The sequence below is a fragment of the Trichosporon asahii genome (genome assembly GCF_000293215.1).
Source record: "Trichosporon asahii var. asahii CBS 2479 unplaced genomic scaffold scaffold00015, whole genome shotgun sequence".
Classification (NCBI taxonomy): Eukaryota; Fungi; Basidiomycota; class Tremellomycetes; order Trichosporonales; family Trichosporonaceae; genus Trichosporon; species Trichosporon asahii.
In genome coordinates this window covers 231,263-248,540 of record NW_014040909.1, presented here as the reverse complement: position 1 = coordinate 248,540, position 17,278 = coordinate 231,263, and the positions used below count along the sequence as shown (strand labels likewise).

Genomic DNA, 17,278 nt, shown 5'->3' with positions numbered 1-17,278 from the left:
CGGCATAGCCGGCGCGCGTCGTGTGCGAGCCAAAGTCGACAACGACCGCGGAGACCTCGTCTGACCATTAGCTCGTCGTACGCCGCGAGCTTACCTCCATTGTAGACCATGATGTGTGGATGGATGCGAGTTGCAGTTGTTGTGTTCACGAACCGATGTCGAGATGGACGTGAACAACATGGGATGCCGTCCTGGGTGAGCGCGGCTGCCACGTGGAAAAGTACACGCACAGTGGGATTGGTTGGGTGAGTTTGTGATAAATCTGATCCCGCTGAGGCTATGATGCTCTCGCGCTGTGGAGGGGACTGAGGTCCACACACTGCTGAGCGCGACGAGGGGCAGGCTGCGGCGACGGAGGGAGATGGGAGAGCGTCGGCATTCTGTTGTTGTTGTCACGACCACATATATACACCCCCTCTCACAGTCTCTTGTTCTTAACCCCCACCTGTCCGCGGGCAGAACGCAACGGCCAACATGCCGCCGCTCATGCGCTTCCCCGCGCCCGCTCTCCCGCAGCTCTTCTCCCCGGGCCTCGACATGGAGAGCCTCGCGGCAGCCAACAGCCCATACCGACAACCCGCACCTCCGCCCCAGCTGCCCATGCTCCAGCTCCCAGGCCGCCATCAGGAGCCACTGTGGTACGACCCAAACGACGACAAGCAGGCAGGCCCCTCGTGTCCGCACAAGAGCAGGTGGCCGGCCTGCGGAGCCCATGTGTCGGCAGAGAAGAGGCTCGCTGCGTTCACCGACGACGAGGTTGAGCAGATCAGCCAGGACATCGGGCTCATCGTCCGCAGAGAGTTTGACTCGTGGGTCGAGGCGTGCTGGTGAGTAAACCTTCATCGCAGGCGTGACATTGGGAGCACAAGCTCGATCGACATGAGCATCACAATCCCGATCTGATCTGCCGCACACTGACTATTGGATCTGATCACTGACAGACGCAGGACGGAAGCGTTCCATCACGTCTTCACGCGCACGATCCCGACGTTTCTTATCTCGCTCATCCTAGCGGGAGCATCACCAACGTTGATGCGGAAACACATCGTTCATGGGGGACCAGAACTGGACCGAATATTCATGTCCGACATGCTCGACCATCTGTACGCGGAACTGGAACGACGGCTGTCCGGACGGCTAGATGTGGGCGTGCGAGGGGAAGTCGCGGATGCTGCTCCCCTAATCGGAGCTGGAGGGCTAGGAGCGCAGCCGCCCGCCGTCCCGCCAGGTCTTCCGCGCGACGGAGTGTGCACGTACGACCTGGGTCCATCACACGGCCGACCGCTAGAGGAGGACGAACACGCGGCCTGCCTGTGCCAGCTGACGACATGCCTGTCGTGTCTGTCCGAGGCGGCTTTGAAGCGCAAGACGCCGGTCGGCCTGCTGCCGTACGAGCTGCGCGACTCGCCCATGGCGATCCGGTGGCAGGGCCGTATCGAGACACAGGCGCAAGCGCGATCGCGAGCATGCCCAGAGCCGCCAGAGCGCAATCCGCCAGCACCGCTACCAAAAGGCGTGGGGTTCCAGCGCGTGACGCGTTCGCCAGCGTCGAATCCAGCATCCCGGCCCCAGATCTTCCCGCATCCGCAAATGACCGACGTGCTCGCTGTCGAGGAGCACCTCCGCTGGCGGCTGAAGGAAATGGGCGCGGTCGATCCCGCCGTCGAGGCGCGGTACGGGCCTAGCACGAACGCGCCCGCAGCGCTTGAGGGCTTGGAGTCTGCCCTGAAGCCGCTTGACGAGGATGGCAAGAGCGACGCCAACGGCAAGAACGGCCGCAAGATGACGACTGGCCGAAGCAAAGCCCGCTTCAACAAGTCGGTCAAGGCGCCGCCCAAGGCCAAGACGCCTGCGAAGAAGGTCTACCTCCCTGCCGAGTGGGCGGAGATGGATCCCAACGTCCGTAACATGGCCGTTGTCCTGACCTTTCGCCACTTTGTCAAGGTAAGCTTTGGATTTCTTGGCAGTTAGCTGACTCCAGCTCCTGCACCAGGCCGCGTCGACGTCGTCCCCCTTCAGCTACGCGGGATACACAAAGGACGTTGCCGCGCTCGAGTCCGCACACCCGATTGCAATGTATCGCCGGCTGACGGAACCGTCTGCGCGAAAGCGGGAGCGGGGCGCGACACTAGGCCGCGCTTGGGCCGAGTGCATGGACAAGTGGATGGAGGAGCTGGGCATGCGGGAGAAGGCGCTCGGCAACGTCCACGTCAACAACGGCAACTACGTGACTGCCGCATTAGCTTATACGCGCGCGATCAGCCTCGACGGGAAGAAGACGGTGTACTACACGAACCGCGTCGTCGCGCTCAACGCGATGGGCGAGCACGAGGCCGCCGAGGCGGACTGTACGCGTATCCTGGGCAAGGATCCCAAGAACTCGAAGGCGTACTACCAGCGCGCCCTCGCGAGGAAGGGGCTCGGCAAGTGGCGTGAGGCAGAGCAGGACCTCAACATGGTCATCAAGCTGCAGCCTAATGAGAGCGCGCGGAATCTCCTCGACACGGTCCGCGCCGAGGTTAAGAAACTGCCCAAACTGAGGCATGAAGATGTCCTGAACTTCTAGACGGAGGGGCGAGTCAGTGTACGATTTAGTGTTATCTGTGAGGACGGTGTAGGCGGCAGAGAGGCAAAGAGGTCGAGGCTACAGCGTCCTCCCTCCAGTGCTACCCATAGCGTTACCCATACTCTTATATTCGATGTAAGCTAGTCTTCATCTCGATCCTCATCTCGGTTGCAGCAGTTGCGAAACTATGATGGGTGATGCATATGTCCAAATTCCGACGGGGTCGGGCCTAGTTGTATAAGTCGATCTTGCTGTGGTCGCCAGTCGGGCGAGCGATGGTGTCGGAAAACGTTGGGGGTGTTGTGCTGAGATGGGAAAGTCGTGTTCGGGGCCGCCTTACATGCCGTCCTCGGTGGATCCAACCTCCTCCTGTCCCTTCCACTCCTTCGCGACCTTCTTGACGCCCCCTCTCCTCTCCGCAATCTCGAGGACGCCATCGAGACCAGGCCTGACGTCGCGCTTGCCCCCGTCGCGCTCCCAAGTACCGAACAGGGTCTCCTTGACGATCATCTCGCGCTCCGACAAGTTGCTCTCTCGCGCGTACGGGTCGGGGTCGCGGAACGCGTTCCGCGTCATGCGCGCGGGCTGGAAGGAGCCGGCGACGCGGCGCGCGCCGACGCCGTTGGCACTGCGCTCGGCCATGATCTCGATGCCGGCGTCGCCGCGGAGCGCCATCTCCGCCCGCGTCCGCTTCGCATATGACGCGTACGACTCATACTCGGGCCGCTGGTAGCGGAACGTCTGCTCGAAGACGGTCGGGATCTCCTCGGGCGACCGCATGAAGGTCGCGCTCTGGTGGTGCAGGGAGACCAGGTTGCGCAGCGTCGACGCCGTCGCTTGCCCGCCCGGCAGGACCGCCGCGTACCGCGGCGAAGGGTTCGGTTGGGCCACCTTCTTCAGAAGAGACGAGGTCGCGCGCATCGTGGTGGGCGTCGTCGTGGTGTGGGGTGGGTGTAGGGTGCGACGGTGGATGTGAGTGTGGGTGGACTGCTTTCGTAGGAAAAGTCGGGCGGACGAGCAAGAGTGCTCAATCCAGGCACCGTGCCACACGTCATTTACCACGTGCCCTTATCACCCGATTCACCAATGTCGTGAACAATCCTGGCATCATCGGGCGAGCAAGCAACAACTACTTGCAATCCACACGTCTTGCATACCCGCAGCGTTAACCTTCGCGACGACTCCAACGCCAAAAGACTCGCCGAGACCGACATCCCGAGTCAATATCCTTCCTCCTTCCCGATCCCCGCAGGATCCGACTGCGATATCGTGACGACAACCTTCCTTTCGATTGAGCGAACGACTTTAGCCAACTTTAGACAACATGGCCAACCTCGGCGTCCCCGTCAAGCTCCTGCACGAGTCACTCGGACACATCGTCACCGTTGAGCTCAAGACGGGAGAGATGTACCGTGGAAAGTTGATGGAGGGTGAGTAACTCGCGACTGGCCGGCGCGCGAGCGCCGGACGACAGCTGTTGTTTTGACATTGAACATCGTGCTGACGCTTGTTCTTGTACGCGCTTCATCTCTCTTACATTAACCCCCTCACATATGCCCATGCTCGCTTGCTGGACTATGCTCAACCGCCGTTCATTTCCACCTGGATCTCTTGAACTTGTCGGATTGCTGGACTGTTGAATCTCGAAACCCTCGGCCGACCTGACCCTTCCCCTCGATCTGTCGTTTTTCCGTCATCGACAACCACGACTGCTCCTGACCATCCCCCACCCCTCTTGATACTGTGCACCCTTCATATCAACCCAACAGCCGAGGACTCGCTCAACATGGCGCTCAAGGACATCACGGTGACCGCGCGCGATGGCCGCGTCTCGCAGCTCGAGCAGGTGTACATCCGCGGCAGTATGGTGAGTTCACGAGCAGCGAAGTGACGAGGGCGCGACGAGCGAGCATGACAGGAGTGGGCATTGTGTATCGAGATCTGGGCGATCGACACGTTGCGGTGGGCGCGCCGTGTCAGACTCAAGACTCAGATCAAGCCATCCCGACTCCTATCCTTCCGGACCTCCAGCCCTTTCTCCTCCCGGTGGCCGGTTGGATGGGCGAGGGCTGGCTCGTCGGCTCCCTCTCCCCTCTCGTCTCTTCCCAGGCGAAGCTATGCCTCAGTGTTCACAGCTGACATACAGGTGCGCTTCATCATCGTGCCCGACCTCCTGGCGCACGCGCCAATGTTCAAGCGTGTCGGCCCCAACGCGATGCGTGGGCGCGGTATCGGAGCTGCGCGTGGAAGGGCGACGATCCAGAGGGCGATTTCGCGTCGTGGAGGCCAGCCGAGGAGTCAGGGTGTGCGTCGTTAAGCCTAGGTCTGCCGGCCGTCAGGCCGGGAGACCGAGGGCGAGGGCGAGGCGGAGACGATGATGTGGGCGACGTAGAATATGGAGCTGAAGATGAAGAAGACGCTCCGCCTGCTCTTCTCCTTGCTCCGTCTCTGGCTCTCTGTGACTGTACGCTTAGTTGCGTCGAGGGAGGAACGGAGGGCGAGAGAGGAGAAGTGGAGATAGGGAGGAGGCGGCGAGGCGGAGACGACGAGCAGACGATCGGAGCTCGAGGGTGAAGGTGATCGAAGAGGCTACCGACTAGACACAGTATACCAGATATGTAACCAACATTGACACGGCGTGCCAGGCGCACACGACTCACCACTCACACTCACTTTGCTCATCTTTTCCTTTCATTGAGGTTATAGTGCAGCACACTGCCATTCGAGAGGCTATACTCACAACAGCTCCATCCATTTCCCTGACCACTCCGCTCGCTTCGCTCGCTGCGATCAAAACATTTCATGTCATCATACAACTGTACTTAAGGAGGTGTAAAGGGGGCTACGGTCTATGGGCAAATGTGAGGAGGTCGTTAAAGCGAAAGCGACGGCGGAGAGGGTTTGAAACAGTTTTGGGGGGAGACATGGGACCTGGTCTGGACTTGGGCTGGCCCGGACTTGCGCAGGTCTGGAGTCCGGAGTCTGGAAGAGTCGGAGGTCTGGACAAATCGGGGCATCGGGGCATCGGGGCATTGGGGCAGCGGGGCATGTGGCGGGGCAGAGTCGTAAGCGGGCGCAGAAAAGGTCGAGACGCAGGACATGGAGGAACACAAAGAAGACAATGGACAGGCCTGCTGTTGTCTAGAGGCGGTATGTGAGGGTTTTGGGGGCAGTGTGCAGATTGTTTTCGAGTAGTTTGGTTTGGGGGTGTGGGATGTATCGTTCGAGATGGGCCGGAGATGCAGGAGATGTCAACGCTCGCTGCGCTTGCGGCTCACTCGGTCGCGCCGATCTCCTTGGTGTGCGCGGATGCCGCGTCCATCTCGAGCTGGCCCTGGAACAGGGGCGGGCGGTCGAGACTCGCGCTCGGCAGGCCCTCGTCGTCCGTCGTCGCTCCGCTGTGTCCTGCGCTGTGGCCCGCACTGTGCCCGGCGCCGGTGTGCCCGGTTGCCGGCTGTTGTCCCGCCTGGCCAGCCTGACCAGCCCCGGGCTGGACATGCTGCTGTGCGGGCGACTGCCCGAGCCCCGGCACAGAGCCGATGGGGATGTTAGGCAGCGAGTCGCGCTTATTGTTCCCGCCGACGCCGCGGACGACGCCCGTGTGGCCCCTTGGCGGGCTGTTGGTCGAGTACGGCGAGGTGAGGGACTGGCGGCGCTCCTTCTTGCTCGAGAGGGCGGGGGATGAGCGGCCGACGCCCGCGACGCCGACGCCGCCGGTCACCACCCCTTCCTTCGGCGACGACCAGGGCAGGTTGAAGCCCTTCTGGTACACGCCGGGCGAGACGGTGCTGGGCGGCGTGGCTGGCTGGCCCTTCTCCCCCATCACGCCGACGTTGATCGACATGGGCACGCTTGGGCCCATCATGTTCCCCGTCGACGGGTTAATTGTGCCCTGCACCCCGCCTGGCATCTGCATGCTCGTGGGTAGCATGCCGGGGACAGAGCCGGCGCCGAAGTTGACGGGGCCAACGTTGTTGGTCATCTTCGGGTCGACGAAGCCGTAGAACTGCATCGGCGGTGAGGGACGCATACCTTGTCCGAGCAAGCCCATGCCGCGGCGCGACCACGAGCTCACGTCGTCAACCCGGTATTGCGGCTGCTCCGCCGAGCCGCGCAGGAAATCATCCTCCTCGATGGCGTACTGGTCCTCGATGCCGAGGTTGGCCATGGACGCGTTTGGGCTGAAGGTCGTGCTGGCGAAACTTGCGACGGATCCGACCGAGGCGTCGCTGCCTGCCCGGCTTGCGGGGCCAAAGGACGAGACGCTGTGCATCGAGAACGTCCCCGCTGTCGCTGGCGCGCTGGAGGGAGCAAAGCTGTTCGTCATCGAAATGTCCTTGAGGTCTTTCAGAATCGGGCGGCCTTCGGGGATACCTGAGCGTGACAGGCTCGTCGGCATAGAGTACCTCCGTGAGCTACTGCTGTCCTTGCGGTCGATGGCGAACGCGAGCGGGTACGCTTCAGGCAGTGGTGGACCCTGTGTCGCTGGTGTGGGCTCGGGGCCAAAGTTTGTTCGCGTGATGGTCTCGAAGGGAGCACGAGTAGGGATGTACTTGGGCAGTTTAATGTTCTCTGGCCCGTGGCCGAACTGGAACACGGGCTTGTTCTCGTCGAGCCCGCCCAGCAGACCAGCGTACGGGTCCACCGCGGAGGGTGGACCGACGAACGAGTCGCTGTCGCTCGAGTTCATCTCGGCAGCTATCCTCTGCGCGTTCTTCTGCGCCTGAGACGGTCGAGGCGGCACGCGCCGTTTGAAGCCGAGGATGTCCTCTTTGGTGCTGCTACGACGCAGGAACGGGTGGGCTGTAGAGAACGACGTCAGTCCAGGCTTTCATATGATGTCAACGAGCGCAGTCGAAACGGCACGACTAGCGGGAACCGGTCTGCCCAGTTCCGCAGTGCCGCATCTTTCCGCCACACTCGCGTCAATCAGCATGACTCACACCAGGTGCTCGCGTCGGGGTCATGGATGCCACTCTCGACGTGGCGAAGGCTGACCTTGCGCATCCATCCGTAAATCTGGGGTCGATGTCAGACATGCCCACGCTGTTGCCCACTTACGTTCAGCTGCCGAGAGAAACTGGCGAATCGGCTCTGGCGATAGACCATGGGCAGAATCTTCTCGGCAAGCTCGTCGGGCCGCTCGATGATGATCATTTCGCCGGTGTCGTCCCATCGAATAATCTGTCATGTCAGTTCACGACAGTGGGCTCCGGAACTTACGTGATGATACTCTTGTCGGTCCCTTGGAAGACGTCAGTCATCTTCGCTCTGCGCAGTATGACAATAAATGGGCTCACAATAAACTGCGGCAAGTCAGCAAAGATTCGAATTGTTTGTTGTTGCATGCGCGCATCCCGCAGCCGCCAATCAGCCTTAGTGGGCTGCGTCGGTGCGTCACTCGGGGCACTCACTCATACAGCTTTGTCAGGAACGTGGGCTGTTTGCCGTCCGCTTTCTTGTGATTCTTTCCCTTCTTTGGCATCCGGACAGGTGGGGGAAGAGGCTGCTGCAGCGCTGGGTAGCAGTAGGGATCGACCTGGGCCATCTGCTGGGGCAGCGGGTGCAGTAACGATGACGAGGTGGCACCAGCCATGGTCGACGGTCCGGCGCCTGGCACACCAGGCATCACCCCAGGCGCCCCTCCGAGCATACCCGAACTCGGGTCAAGACCCCGTGGAGTGAAGAAATCGCTCGTCGTCCCGAACGCACGTAATGCTCCGCCGGCCCCACTTGCACTCGGCCCACCCAGGCCCCCACCAGGACGCCCAGGCATCCCCGGCGACGCCTGCTGTGCATGGCTTCCGTGCAGCGGGCCAGTGGCCATGGTCGTGTCCCACGGTCGATGTACTTGACTCTGGGGCTGCTGCTGTGGAAGATGCGAGTAGTCGAACAAAGGCTGCTGTGGTATCCCAGGGAGCATGGTGCTGCCGTACTGGAATTTCGAGGTCGGGAGGTCGAGAGACTCGGCCGTGCCCATCGAGGAGGAGTGCGAGTGCACATTCGGTGCGCCCACCCATCTTGGCTGGGGTGTCTTGATTGGTGAACTCGTTCCCGACGCGTTGACACCATTCGCACCACCGCTGAACGTGCTGCCGCTGTGGCCAAGAATCGGGGTGCCAGTGGCGAGCATGGACTTGCTGTCGCCGTTCATGGTGTAGGATGAGGACGCGGTGGAGGCAGCAGTGCCTGGAGGAGCCGAGGCAACAGACATGGAGGAAGACACTGGCGTCGATGTGTGGAGGGACGCCGAGGTGATTGAGGGTGATGCCGAAGGCACTTGTGAGCCTGCCTGGACCGCTGGAGCAGCAGTCGAGAGGAGGTTGGCAAGACCAGTAGACGTTGGCTCGTGCCCAGCACCTGCACCAGTACTACTGGCTCCGTGCCCTTCGGGTTGAGGTTTGCTAGCTAGATCGTACTCTCCCTTCATCAACAAGTCGGGAGTGGCGAGGTTGGAGATGAGAGCGCAGCTCATGTACAACGATGAGGATAGGCAGAGACTAGAGTCAAGTAAGTTCGAGACTCGGCGAAGTCGCGTGTGACGATGGAGGAAGGGACGAGTGGTAAAGCTTATCGACAGCCAAAGCTGAGTCACTCTGTGTGGATGGATGGGCCCTAGAGGGACGAGGGACTTGAGTTTGCCACTCGGGGCGGAGGGGCGATGACGAAGTGTGCTTTCCGAGGTATGCTTAAGAGGGAGTTGTACGATGAGAGGGGGGGAGAGTCGTGCAAGTGGATGGAGGAGTGCGGTGTGGAGGGGGTGAGGTGCTTCCGACACGTTCAGCTGGGTCGGGTACCGTGGTCTTTGTTCCGGAGGCAGAGAGGCAGACGCGGAGCGGAGGCTTGGTTGCGGGCCGAGGCCGAGCTGCCTTGAGGCGGTGGCGACAGATGGCCAGGCAAAAGGGTGTGCGGCGTGCAGTGCGAAGGCGTGGGGTGTGGTGCGCGGCGTGTGCTGCGTACTGCGTGATGTATGACGATGGCAAAGCAGGACAACAAGTTCCCGACCGAGTTATACGGTCGTGCGAGGGGAGGAGGAGAGGGAGCTGATAACGGTGATGGGAGAGTCTGGTCGGCACAATCCGTCGAGCGTCAAGCGCCCAGACACTGGAACTGTGCAAGGCCGAGTGGCGTGGGTACAGTGCAGATGATGTCGATGCCCGCTCCAGGGCGTGACAGTGACTCCCAGCCGATTGGGGGATTCACCAGATCCACTGATGGGGTGTAATGTCGACGTGTTTCACTTGCGTAACAACAACAGGACACGCGAGGCAACGGGCGGGACGTAGGCGAGGCTGCGGTGCGAGGTCAAGCAGAGAGGAGCCAGTGCGGCGAGGTCCTCTGGAGGTGGAAGGCAAGAGGAGACGTCGGAGGAGAACGGTGGTGCAGTGGGAAACTGGTCAAGAGGATCCAGAGCGCACAAGTGGCTCAAAGTCGAACTGTTCGATCGGTCGTGTCTTTCCTTGTCACTTTTCCTGCCTGGCGAGTCGCTGTCTGTCGGACACCGGGACGTAGATACGCAGGTGCCCTCTGTCGTACTCGTGTGCTCTGGTCTCAAGCTCTTGGAGGGATTAAGGCTGTTTCGATGGTTTCTGCCGAGGGCCTTTGGCTGTTTGTGTATGGAACGGGGCAATGAGGGGGGCGCTGTTCCGAACACTCCGCCGACCAAGATGGGAAACAAGCGGCAGGTGTGCAGAGAACAACAAGATAACTGCGAGGGAGCAACGGCCGCTGATCACCCTGCGGCTGAGGCTGATCCGTTTGCCTCTGTTCGAGGCAAAGCCGGTCAAAGTCGCAAACGCTGCCCTGTGCTATGCACGGTGGCGTATGAAAATCCGCTGGCCCTCTGGGCGATCTGGACGCGGGTTGCGAAACACTGGTCGGGAAAGGCGTCGGAGGTGAACGACGAGGAGAGGTGATGAAACCGGGGCTGGGGCGATCGGTGGTCACCTGGTCGAGCACAGATGTATGGAGGGGAGAGCAAAGAGGAGGTTGTGAGATCACAAGGGGCTGAAAGGGGAAACCGGGGGAGGATACCGAGAATCAAACGCCAGCTAGTTGACTATCTATGGTCTGAAGCGACGCAGTCTTCGGGAATCGGAGCTGGAGCTGTGGACTGGGGAGTGATGGACGAGATGGGAGATGGGCGGTCGTGCGGGGCTGAAGGCTTGGAGCACGGTACCTATGAGGTTACGAGGGTGTGCGAGGGGGGTACGGAGTAAACTGAGGAATGATAACCGAATAGGAGGGTGGTTACTAGAAGGGCTTGATCGTTGGGAGGGTCTCAGAGGGGGCCTCGATATTGTCGGTGCATGCGATCAAGGGTAATGAGATCAAGTAGGGACGAGATGCCGCCGGGCCGTGTGCGACGCAGCGCAATGACAGACCGGGTGAGAGACCGGTGAAGGGGGGCGTGGAGGTCCGGGGCGGGTTGGGCGTGGGCTGTGAGATGGGTTTGTCTTGTGGGGTCAGGTATTGTCTGTGGGGAGGCGACAGGGCGGACCAGAGACAACAGCCTGAGGAATGCCAAGGGGGGAGTGGAGGCAGACGATGCTGTTGTCAGGTGTTGGACGGCCGGACTCTAGGACGATGCTTGTTTGTGATGTCGGGTGCCGGATGACGGATGTTGATCGATGGCGGGATCTACCAGCTAGTGGTACGATATTTGGAGTAATCGAAACACGAGACAGCGACGGCGACCAGAAACACTTGTGAGGGACAGGCGACACAGACACCAGGTACCAGTTGATCCAGTGACGGGGTGACGTTTGCTTGTACACGGCGGTGTCTGAGCGTGTGGTTCACTGCGGTAGTTACAACGGGCAGGGCAGTGGTCGAAAGAAGCGAGAGCAACACGAGGACTGATCAACCGTTCCGGGCGACTTGGCAACAGTGCGGTGGCTCAGCGCACGGCGTGCACGCAGGCTATGGCTGGGAAGGCTGGGCTGAGGGCGTTGCGAACAGATCTCTTACTCTTTCAGACTTCACAAACATGCCTGGTGCCCGAGGGTGGGACGTCCGGAGGGCGGAGTGTCTCTTGAGCGAGGCTGAATACGGGAGGGCACGCGGGCCCAGGTTGGGAGGCACGTCGCCTTGACTATGTCGAGTATCCGATGCGTAACTGATTGTTTGTTACATGGTTATGCGCATAGCTAGCCTCGTGGGATTAGCGCCGTAGAGCATGCTGGGCTCCACCAGAACGACTGAGTACGTGGACCAGCCAAACGTCCGATTTAGCGCTTTAGCCCATATCGATGCCCGTTTCATTGTAAGCCGACGAAGGCCGCCTGCATGTCTTGGATCGAGACCAAACGTGAGGCTGGGGGCTCAGGTCTAGCCAATGCCGCATCTAGTAAGGTTGAAGATTGCCGGACCTTGATGCTTGAAGGGCGTATCGGCCACAAGAGCAGCATGAGGGCAACGTTGGAGCAACCGTAACGTGGGCCGAGGAGGCAGAGCAGAGGCAGAAGCAGAGGCAAATCGAGGCTTGGAGCGGTGTCACAGTGCCGCTTGTCCAGCATGATACTGCGGAAGAGCTGAGGTCAGTGGCCGGCGAGGCTCAGCACGAGTGAGACAATAACGGGTAAGGCTGGAGACAGAGGCGAGGAGAAATCTGACAAAGAGCTATCAAGAAGCTCGGGGGTGCTGCACAAAGTGCCCGTCGCGTTGGCCCGCTCGCCTGGTGGTCTGATGCGGTGGCGCTCCAACGCCGTGGTCCGCAGGCACATCGCGGTGCTCGAGCGCAGAGTCGAGGTCATGTCGCCTTCACGCAAGCCAAGGCACCGAGGTACGGAAGGGTGGCTCAGCAGTGCATGCAGGTGTCCGCAGACGAAACGACCCGAACAGTCTACCGGCGGCGAAGAACGTACCGCCGGACGAGGTTGATCCCGAAGAGGCGATTGTGCATGCATTGCAAACTGTGCACTGCGGACCGACGTGCAAGAGTGACAGAGCAAGCTTGCGCGGTCAGAGAGTGAGGAATGCAAGCCACACGCTTAGACATTTGGAAACGTGGATTTTTCGTCATTTCGTTCAATATCTGGTCTTTTATATCTACAGTAACACAAGAACGCGAATCAAACAATACAATGCACTTCAAGCTCGAACTCTCCTGAAGTCTATCATTGCTTCTTTGCTAGTCGGATTGTTCTCTGAGTCGCATGTGCTAGAAGTGCCTTTGCAACGTGGGGAGAACAATAGAAAATATGTCGACATTCGCGCTTGATTTCGGGGCCGGGCGGTGCCACGCACAGACCCCACTGGCCCTGGGGTGGAGGAGCCTGCTCCAGCTCCTACCCCGCGCCAGCAGCCATCAAGCCACATGAAAGAGTCCCCCGCTCACGGCGCTCGCGGTCAGTGAAGAGGCTTGATGGCGCAGTCTGGGCGTGCGGCGCAAGTTATTCGGGTCATGCAGGCTACGCGTCGGCCAGGGATGACCAGCGGACGGCCCAACCCCAACCTGCGGACGGTGTCGCCACAGCGGAGCACTGATCGGAATGTACCTATGACAATCCTCGCATGCTCAAATCCACCCTGTGAGTTACTCGGATAAACCATACCCGCCCCCTTGTGTTGGCTGTCTTGACCTCAGAATGTAATTAATGACCCGAGGCGTCGTCCGCAGTCGCCAGTGACAACCTCGTGGACCCACATGGCACTTCGACGAGACCTTCCTCAACGCGTAATGTGCGGCTATAACACGCACTAATGACGGACGTGCAGGACGTGCGTGCACAGCTCACCATGGAACCAACGCCATCCCCGACTACACTACGTTACCGGACGCCGCTGCACTGGAGTCTCGCCCGCCGCCCCGTACGCCTCACGCTTGTCGCGGGGCCCAACCCCGGGCGGAAACACGAGGCAACGGCCCATCAACCGGAACCACAAACCCGTCGGACGCTGTGCACGCTTACGCTCCAGGATGAGGCTGCGGGAGACAGGCAGCTCGTCTGTCCGATTCGGTGGGGGTCCCGGCTATCGCGCGATCAGCACATAGTGCGAGTTCGCCCGAGTCGCAGTTGTCCACATGATCAGAGGTGTGGAGGGCGGTTTCGGAGTTGGATCGGGGAATCAGATGATCAGATCCCAGGCTCGATCTCAGGCTCGTCCAGAACGCCAGTCTTGCCCGGCGCTTGTCCCACTCTCGTCATAGCTTGAGTCGCACCCACTTGCTGATCCACTGCGCGTACCACTGTGCACCGTTGTGTCGAAGTGACACATCTCCAACACTCGAACGACCAGTTTCACCCCATCCCACTAGTTCTCCTCCTCGTTCCATGCATATTAGTCCGCCCGACAAGGTGGTTTGGAACACTTCCCCCAGCATTGGGGCTCGCAGTGACGTAGTGATATCGAGTGGGTGACCTTGAGAGCTAGAGCACGGGCCATCCCTCTCACTGGAGTTGAACAGTCGGCCCGGCATACGGTCCGAATAGCAGGCGCTCGGTAACAGCGCCTTCTGCCACATCGTGCCTGCACGCACCAGCGTGTTCCTGCTTTCGCCGCCGGGGTGCCTCCTCATCACCCTTCCACTTTTGTGAGAACCGACGGCCCCAGCGATGCGCTGACACACTGCACCACCACAGGGGAGAGTAGAGGTGGGCCGCTCTTCCATAATCTCCAAAAAGGAGGCGTTAGGGAGTAACTGAATACTCTCTTGACGAGAGTGGGATTCGAACCCACGTCCGAAGACTGCGGAGATGAGCAATGTTCACCTTAACACAGCGCCTTAGACCGCTCGGCCATCTCGCCTGACGGTTTCGCAGCTCCGCGGCAGACTAAGACCCTTGTCCCCGTGACGGAAGCAAATCCACGTGCTCATTGTTGCCACAGGCTGACTTCATGCGACTTCACTGATGGCAACGAACCTTCACAACAACCTCATCTCACGTCTACACCGCCATGGACGCAACGGGGCTCGACGCAGGCCCATCGGCATACGACGCGAATGCGTACAGCCTGAACTCCCCCGATGCGGGGCCTTCGAATGACCCGCCGCCAAGTGGAAGGGGTCGGGGTCGCGGACGAGGAAGGGGTCGAGGCCGAGGACGCGGTGGAGGGCGACAAAGCACGCGATTAAGCACGCGGCAAGCTGCGAGCGCGGGACCGACAAAGCTCAAGATTTCGTTCAAGGCGTCTGGTGGTGCGGCCGCCTCGGGAGGACGCATGCAGTCGTTCCTCGGCGAGTACGACCGCGAGCTTGACGACAACCCAGAAGACCCGCTCGCGTTCGAGGAGCAGTTCATCTTGCGCGTCCCGCCATCAGTGGCTGACGGGAAGAACGGCGAGCTCGGTCTCCGCGACTTGATCAAGGGCAAAGGACGAGGTCTCGACGCACTCGAGTTCAAGATGCTTGACCCGCGCCGCGGCGTGTTCAAGATCGGCGATACGACGTACACTTCCAAGCTCGTCGACCTGCCTAATATCATCGAGTGCCAGAAGACGCTCGACAACCGACACTTGTTCAAGGTTGCCGACATCTCGCAGATGCTCGTCGTCGAGAAGCCCGTCCAGAATGAGGCGTCCGTCACGAGCACGCCGCTCAATGTGGACGACTACATCTGGCCCCACGGCATCACACCCCCGCTCCGACACGTTCGAAAGCGCCGCTTCCGCAAGCGTCTGTCACGACGAACAATCGAGGTCGTTGAGGAGCAGGTTGAAGAGCTCCTCAACAAGGATGACGACGCGGACGAGACCAGTTTCGGTAGTTTACAATTGTATTTGCCCTAACTAACATCAGACCTGATCGATGTGAACCCCGATCCCGATGTTCCCGACTCGTACTACGTGAACTGGAGTGCGGAGGACCCATATGCCGGCTGGCAGCCCGAAGGCTCCGAGTACGGTGGCGAGGAGTACCAAGCCCAGCCCGAGGGCGAGTGGTACGACGAAGAGGAGTACCCGGAGGAGGACGAGAACGAGATGGACGAAGACCTGCAGGCCGCGCTCATGGACCAGCTGGAGCAGTCTGAGTCAGAGGGCGAGGGTGACGAGGACGAGGATGGTCTCTCCGCGTCCGAAGACGAAGAGGAAGAGGAGGCCGCGGAGGACGACGATCCCGAGGTGGCCGAGCGCAAGCAGAAGATTAAGCAGTACACGTCGGAGATCAAGCAGTTAGAGCAGTTAATCGAGAAGAAGCGCGCTGGCTTCACGGGATCTGGCAACCCAATCATCACGAAGCGTTTCGAGGAGACGATCAAGGGCCTCCAGGACGATATCAACAACAAGGTGTCGGCGCGCCAGGCGCTGCAGGACGCGATCGACGAGCGGCGCAAGGAGAAGGAGGCTGCGGACAACCCGCCGCCCTCTGCCGCCGAGGCAGCCGAGGGCGAAGCGGCAGAGGAGTCGGAGCCGGACGACCTCTTCGACGACGACGAGGGCGACGCGGACGCCACGCCAATCGGTACTCCCATCACGCCCGCGGCGCCCACGCCGGGTCCCGACGAGATCCCCGATCTCCCCTCTGGAGCCGGGGACGACGACGACGACGAGGACCTGTTCGGCGACGACGAGCTGCTCGATGACCCTGCGCCGGAAACTGCGCCTGCTGCGCCAGCCGCAGGCGAGGGCGAGTTCCTCGCCAACGAGATGGACGACATGGACGAGATGGCCGAGCTACTCGAGGCGAGCCTGAACCAGGCGGACGAGGAGGGCGGCGGCGAGCCAATGGAGGGTGTCGAGGGCGCGGACGGTGCCGATGGCGAGATTGGCGATCAGGCTGCGGCCACGGCGGCGCTGGATGAGTTCATGATGAGTGCCGAGGCGCGCGACCCGGGCTATGGGTTCGTGGAGGGCGGCGTCGGCATGCGCCGCCTGGCTACGGGCGTCGACGACTCGAGCGACGAGGAGAGCGAGGACTCGGACGACGATTAGTGTTCTAGAGTTCATCAGCCCCGCTTGAAGGGGGCTGTAGTTGTACATCAGACATGTAAACATTGACACTACGTTGCTCATGTGAGATCGTTAGTCGCAAGAAGCGTGGTGCACACCGCGCGGGGTATCAGCGATTCCGCGGAGTAGGGAGAGAGGTCTCGAGGTCGTCTATCTGATACGCCTTTGCCATGCACTGGGATCCCAGTCAGTCCACGCCCAGCCCTCTCGGCCGTCATCTCGGAGCAAACGGAAGAGCGAAGCGCGTTCAGAGGTCTTGACACAAACCTTCATGGCCATTCCAGGACACACCGTACCCCTCTGTCCCTAATCTGAGCTCGTAGCCCATCCGCCTCCATTCTATCAGCCAGCACCGCCAAGACCACGCGACTGGTTAGTGGAAGAGCAGATGGCCCAGTTCCTTTGGAGTGCTCGTTCCAGACCGCTACTCAAGTGCGCGAGCCAAGCCCGAAAAAGATGGCGTTTCCAGGATGCATTGGGCCGTCCCTGGCGTTCGTCGTTCGCCGAAATTGAATCTCCGACATCGTGCCCTCGTGAGCCCAGGTGAGCGGGGCAACCCCAGATTCACCCCTGCCCTATTCCTCTCGAAGCAATCCCCGGACTAACTAGTGCTCTTACGTTGATACTTCTGGGCAGGGGAGGTGAGGGGCAGAAGGGAGGGGGAAGGAATGGAGACAGAGGCGTTGCGGTGAGTCGCTTGTGTCGGCTGCTCACCATGCGTTCGCTACGATGAGGGGTCGGCCTCGAAGGACCCCGGAACACCCACCTGGATAGCTGGGTTCTCTTGTGCTAGACTCTGACACGCCGAGCATAGAGGGG

The 17,278-nt window shown here is 60.7% G+C and overlaps 5 protein-coding genes and 1 non-coding gene across 6 annotated transcripts; 3 read left to right on the top strand and 3 right to left on the bottom strand.

Moving 5' to 3' along the window:
- Positions 1–474: 474 nt before the first annotated feature.
- A1Q1_07592 (serine/threonine protein phosphatase 5 phosphatase) lies at positions 475–2,566 on the top strand (the record flags this gene model as incomplete). The annotated part of the gene is made up of 3 exons (XM_014326985.1): positions 475–827; positions 948–1,944; positions 1,994–2,566. The coding sequence occupies 3 exons, from the start codon at positions 475–477 to the stop codon at positions 2,564–2,566; spliced, it is 1,923 nt and encodes a 640-aa protein (XP_014182460.1).
- A 336-nt stretch (positions 2,567–2,902) lies between these two features.
- Positions 2,903–3,487, bottom strand: A1Q1_07591 (uncharacterized protein; the record flags this gene model as incomplete). Its single annotated transcript, XM_014326984.1, has 1 exon — positions 2,903–3,487. One exon carries the CDS (start codon positions 3,485–3,487, stop codon positions 2,903–2,905), a length of 585 nt encoding a protein of 194 aa, XP_014182459.1.
- A 403-nt stretch (positions 3,488–3,890) lies between these two features.
- On the top strand, positions 3,891–4,883 carry A1Q1_07590 (pre-mRNA splicing factor; the record flags this gene model as incomplete). Its single annotated transcript, XM_014326983.1, has 3 exons — positions 3,891–3,996; positions 4,336–4,433; positions 4,485–4,883. 3 exons carry the CDS (start codon positions 3,891–3,893, stop codon positions 4,881–4,883), a joined length of 603 nt encoding a protein of 200 aa, XP_014182458.1.
- Positions 4,884–5,840: 957 nt separating this feature from the next.
- Positions 5,841–9,041, bottom strand: A1Q1_07589 (uncharacterized protein; the record flags this gene model as incomplete). Its single annotated transcript, XM_014326982.1, has 6 exons — positions 5,841–7,369; positions 7,510–7,585; positions 7,628–7,750; positions 7,790–7,811; positions 7,867–7,872; positions 7,981–9,041. The coding sequence occupies 6 exons, from the start codon at positions 9,039–9,041 to the stop codon at positions 5,841–5,843; spliced, it is 2,817 nt and encodes a 938-aa protein (XP_014182457.1).
- Positions 9,042–14,223: 5,182 nt separating this feature from the next.
- On the bottom strand, positions 14,224–14,317 carry A1Q1_t115. The gene has a single exon. It is a non-coding gene; the product is annotated as a tRNA-Leu (tRNA).
- A 150-nt stretch (positions 14,318–14,467) lies between these two features.
- A1Q1_07588 (uncharacterized protein) lies at positions 14,468–16,441 on the top strand (the record flags this gene model as incomplete). The annotated part of the gene is made up of 2 exons (XM_014326981.1): positions 14,468–15,266; positions 15,309–16,441. 2 exons carry the CDS (start codon positions 14,468–14,470, stop codon positions 16,439–16,441), a joined length of 1,932 nt encoding a protein of 643 aa, XP_014182456.1.
- Positions 16,442–17,278: the final 837 nt, after the last annotated feature.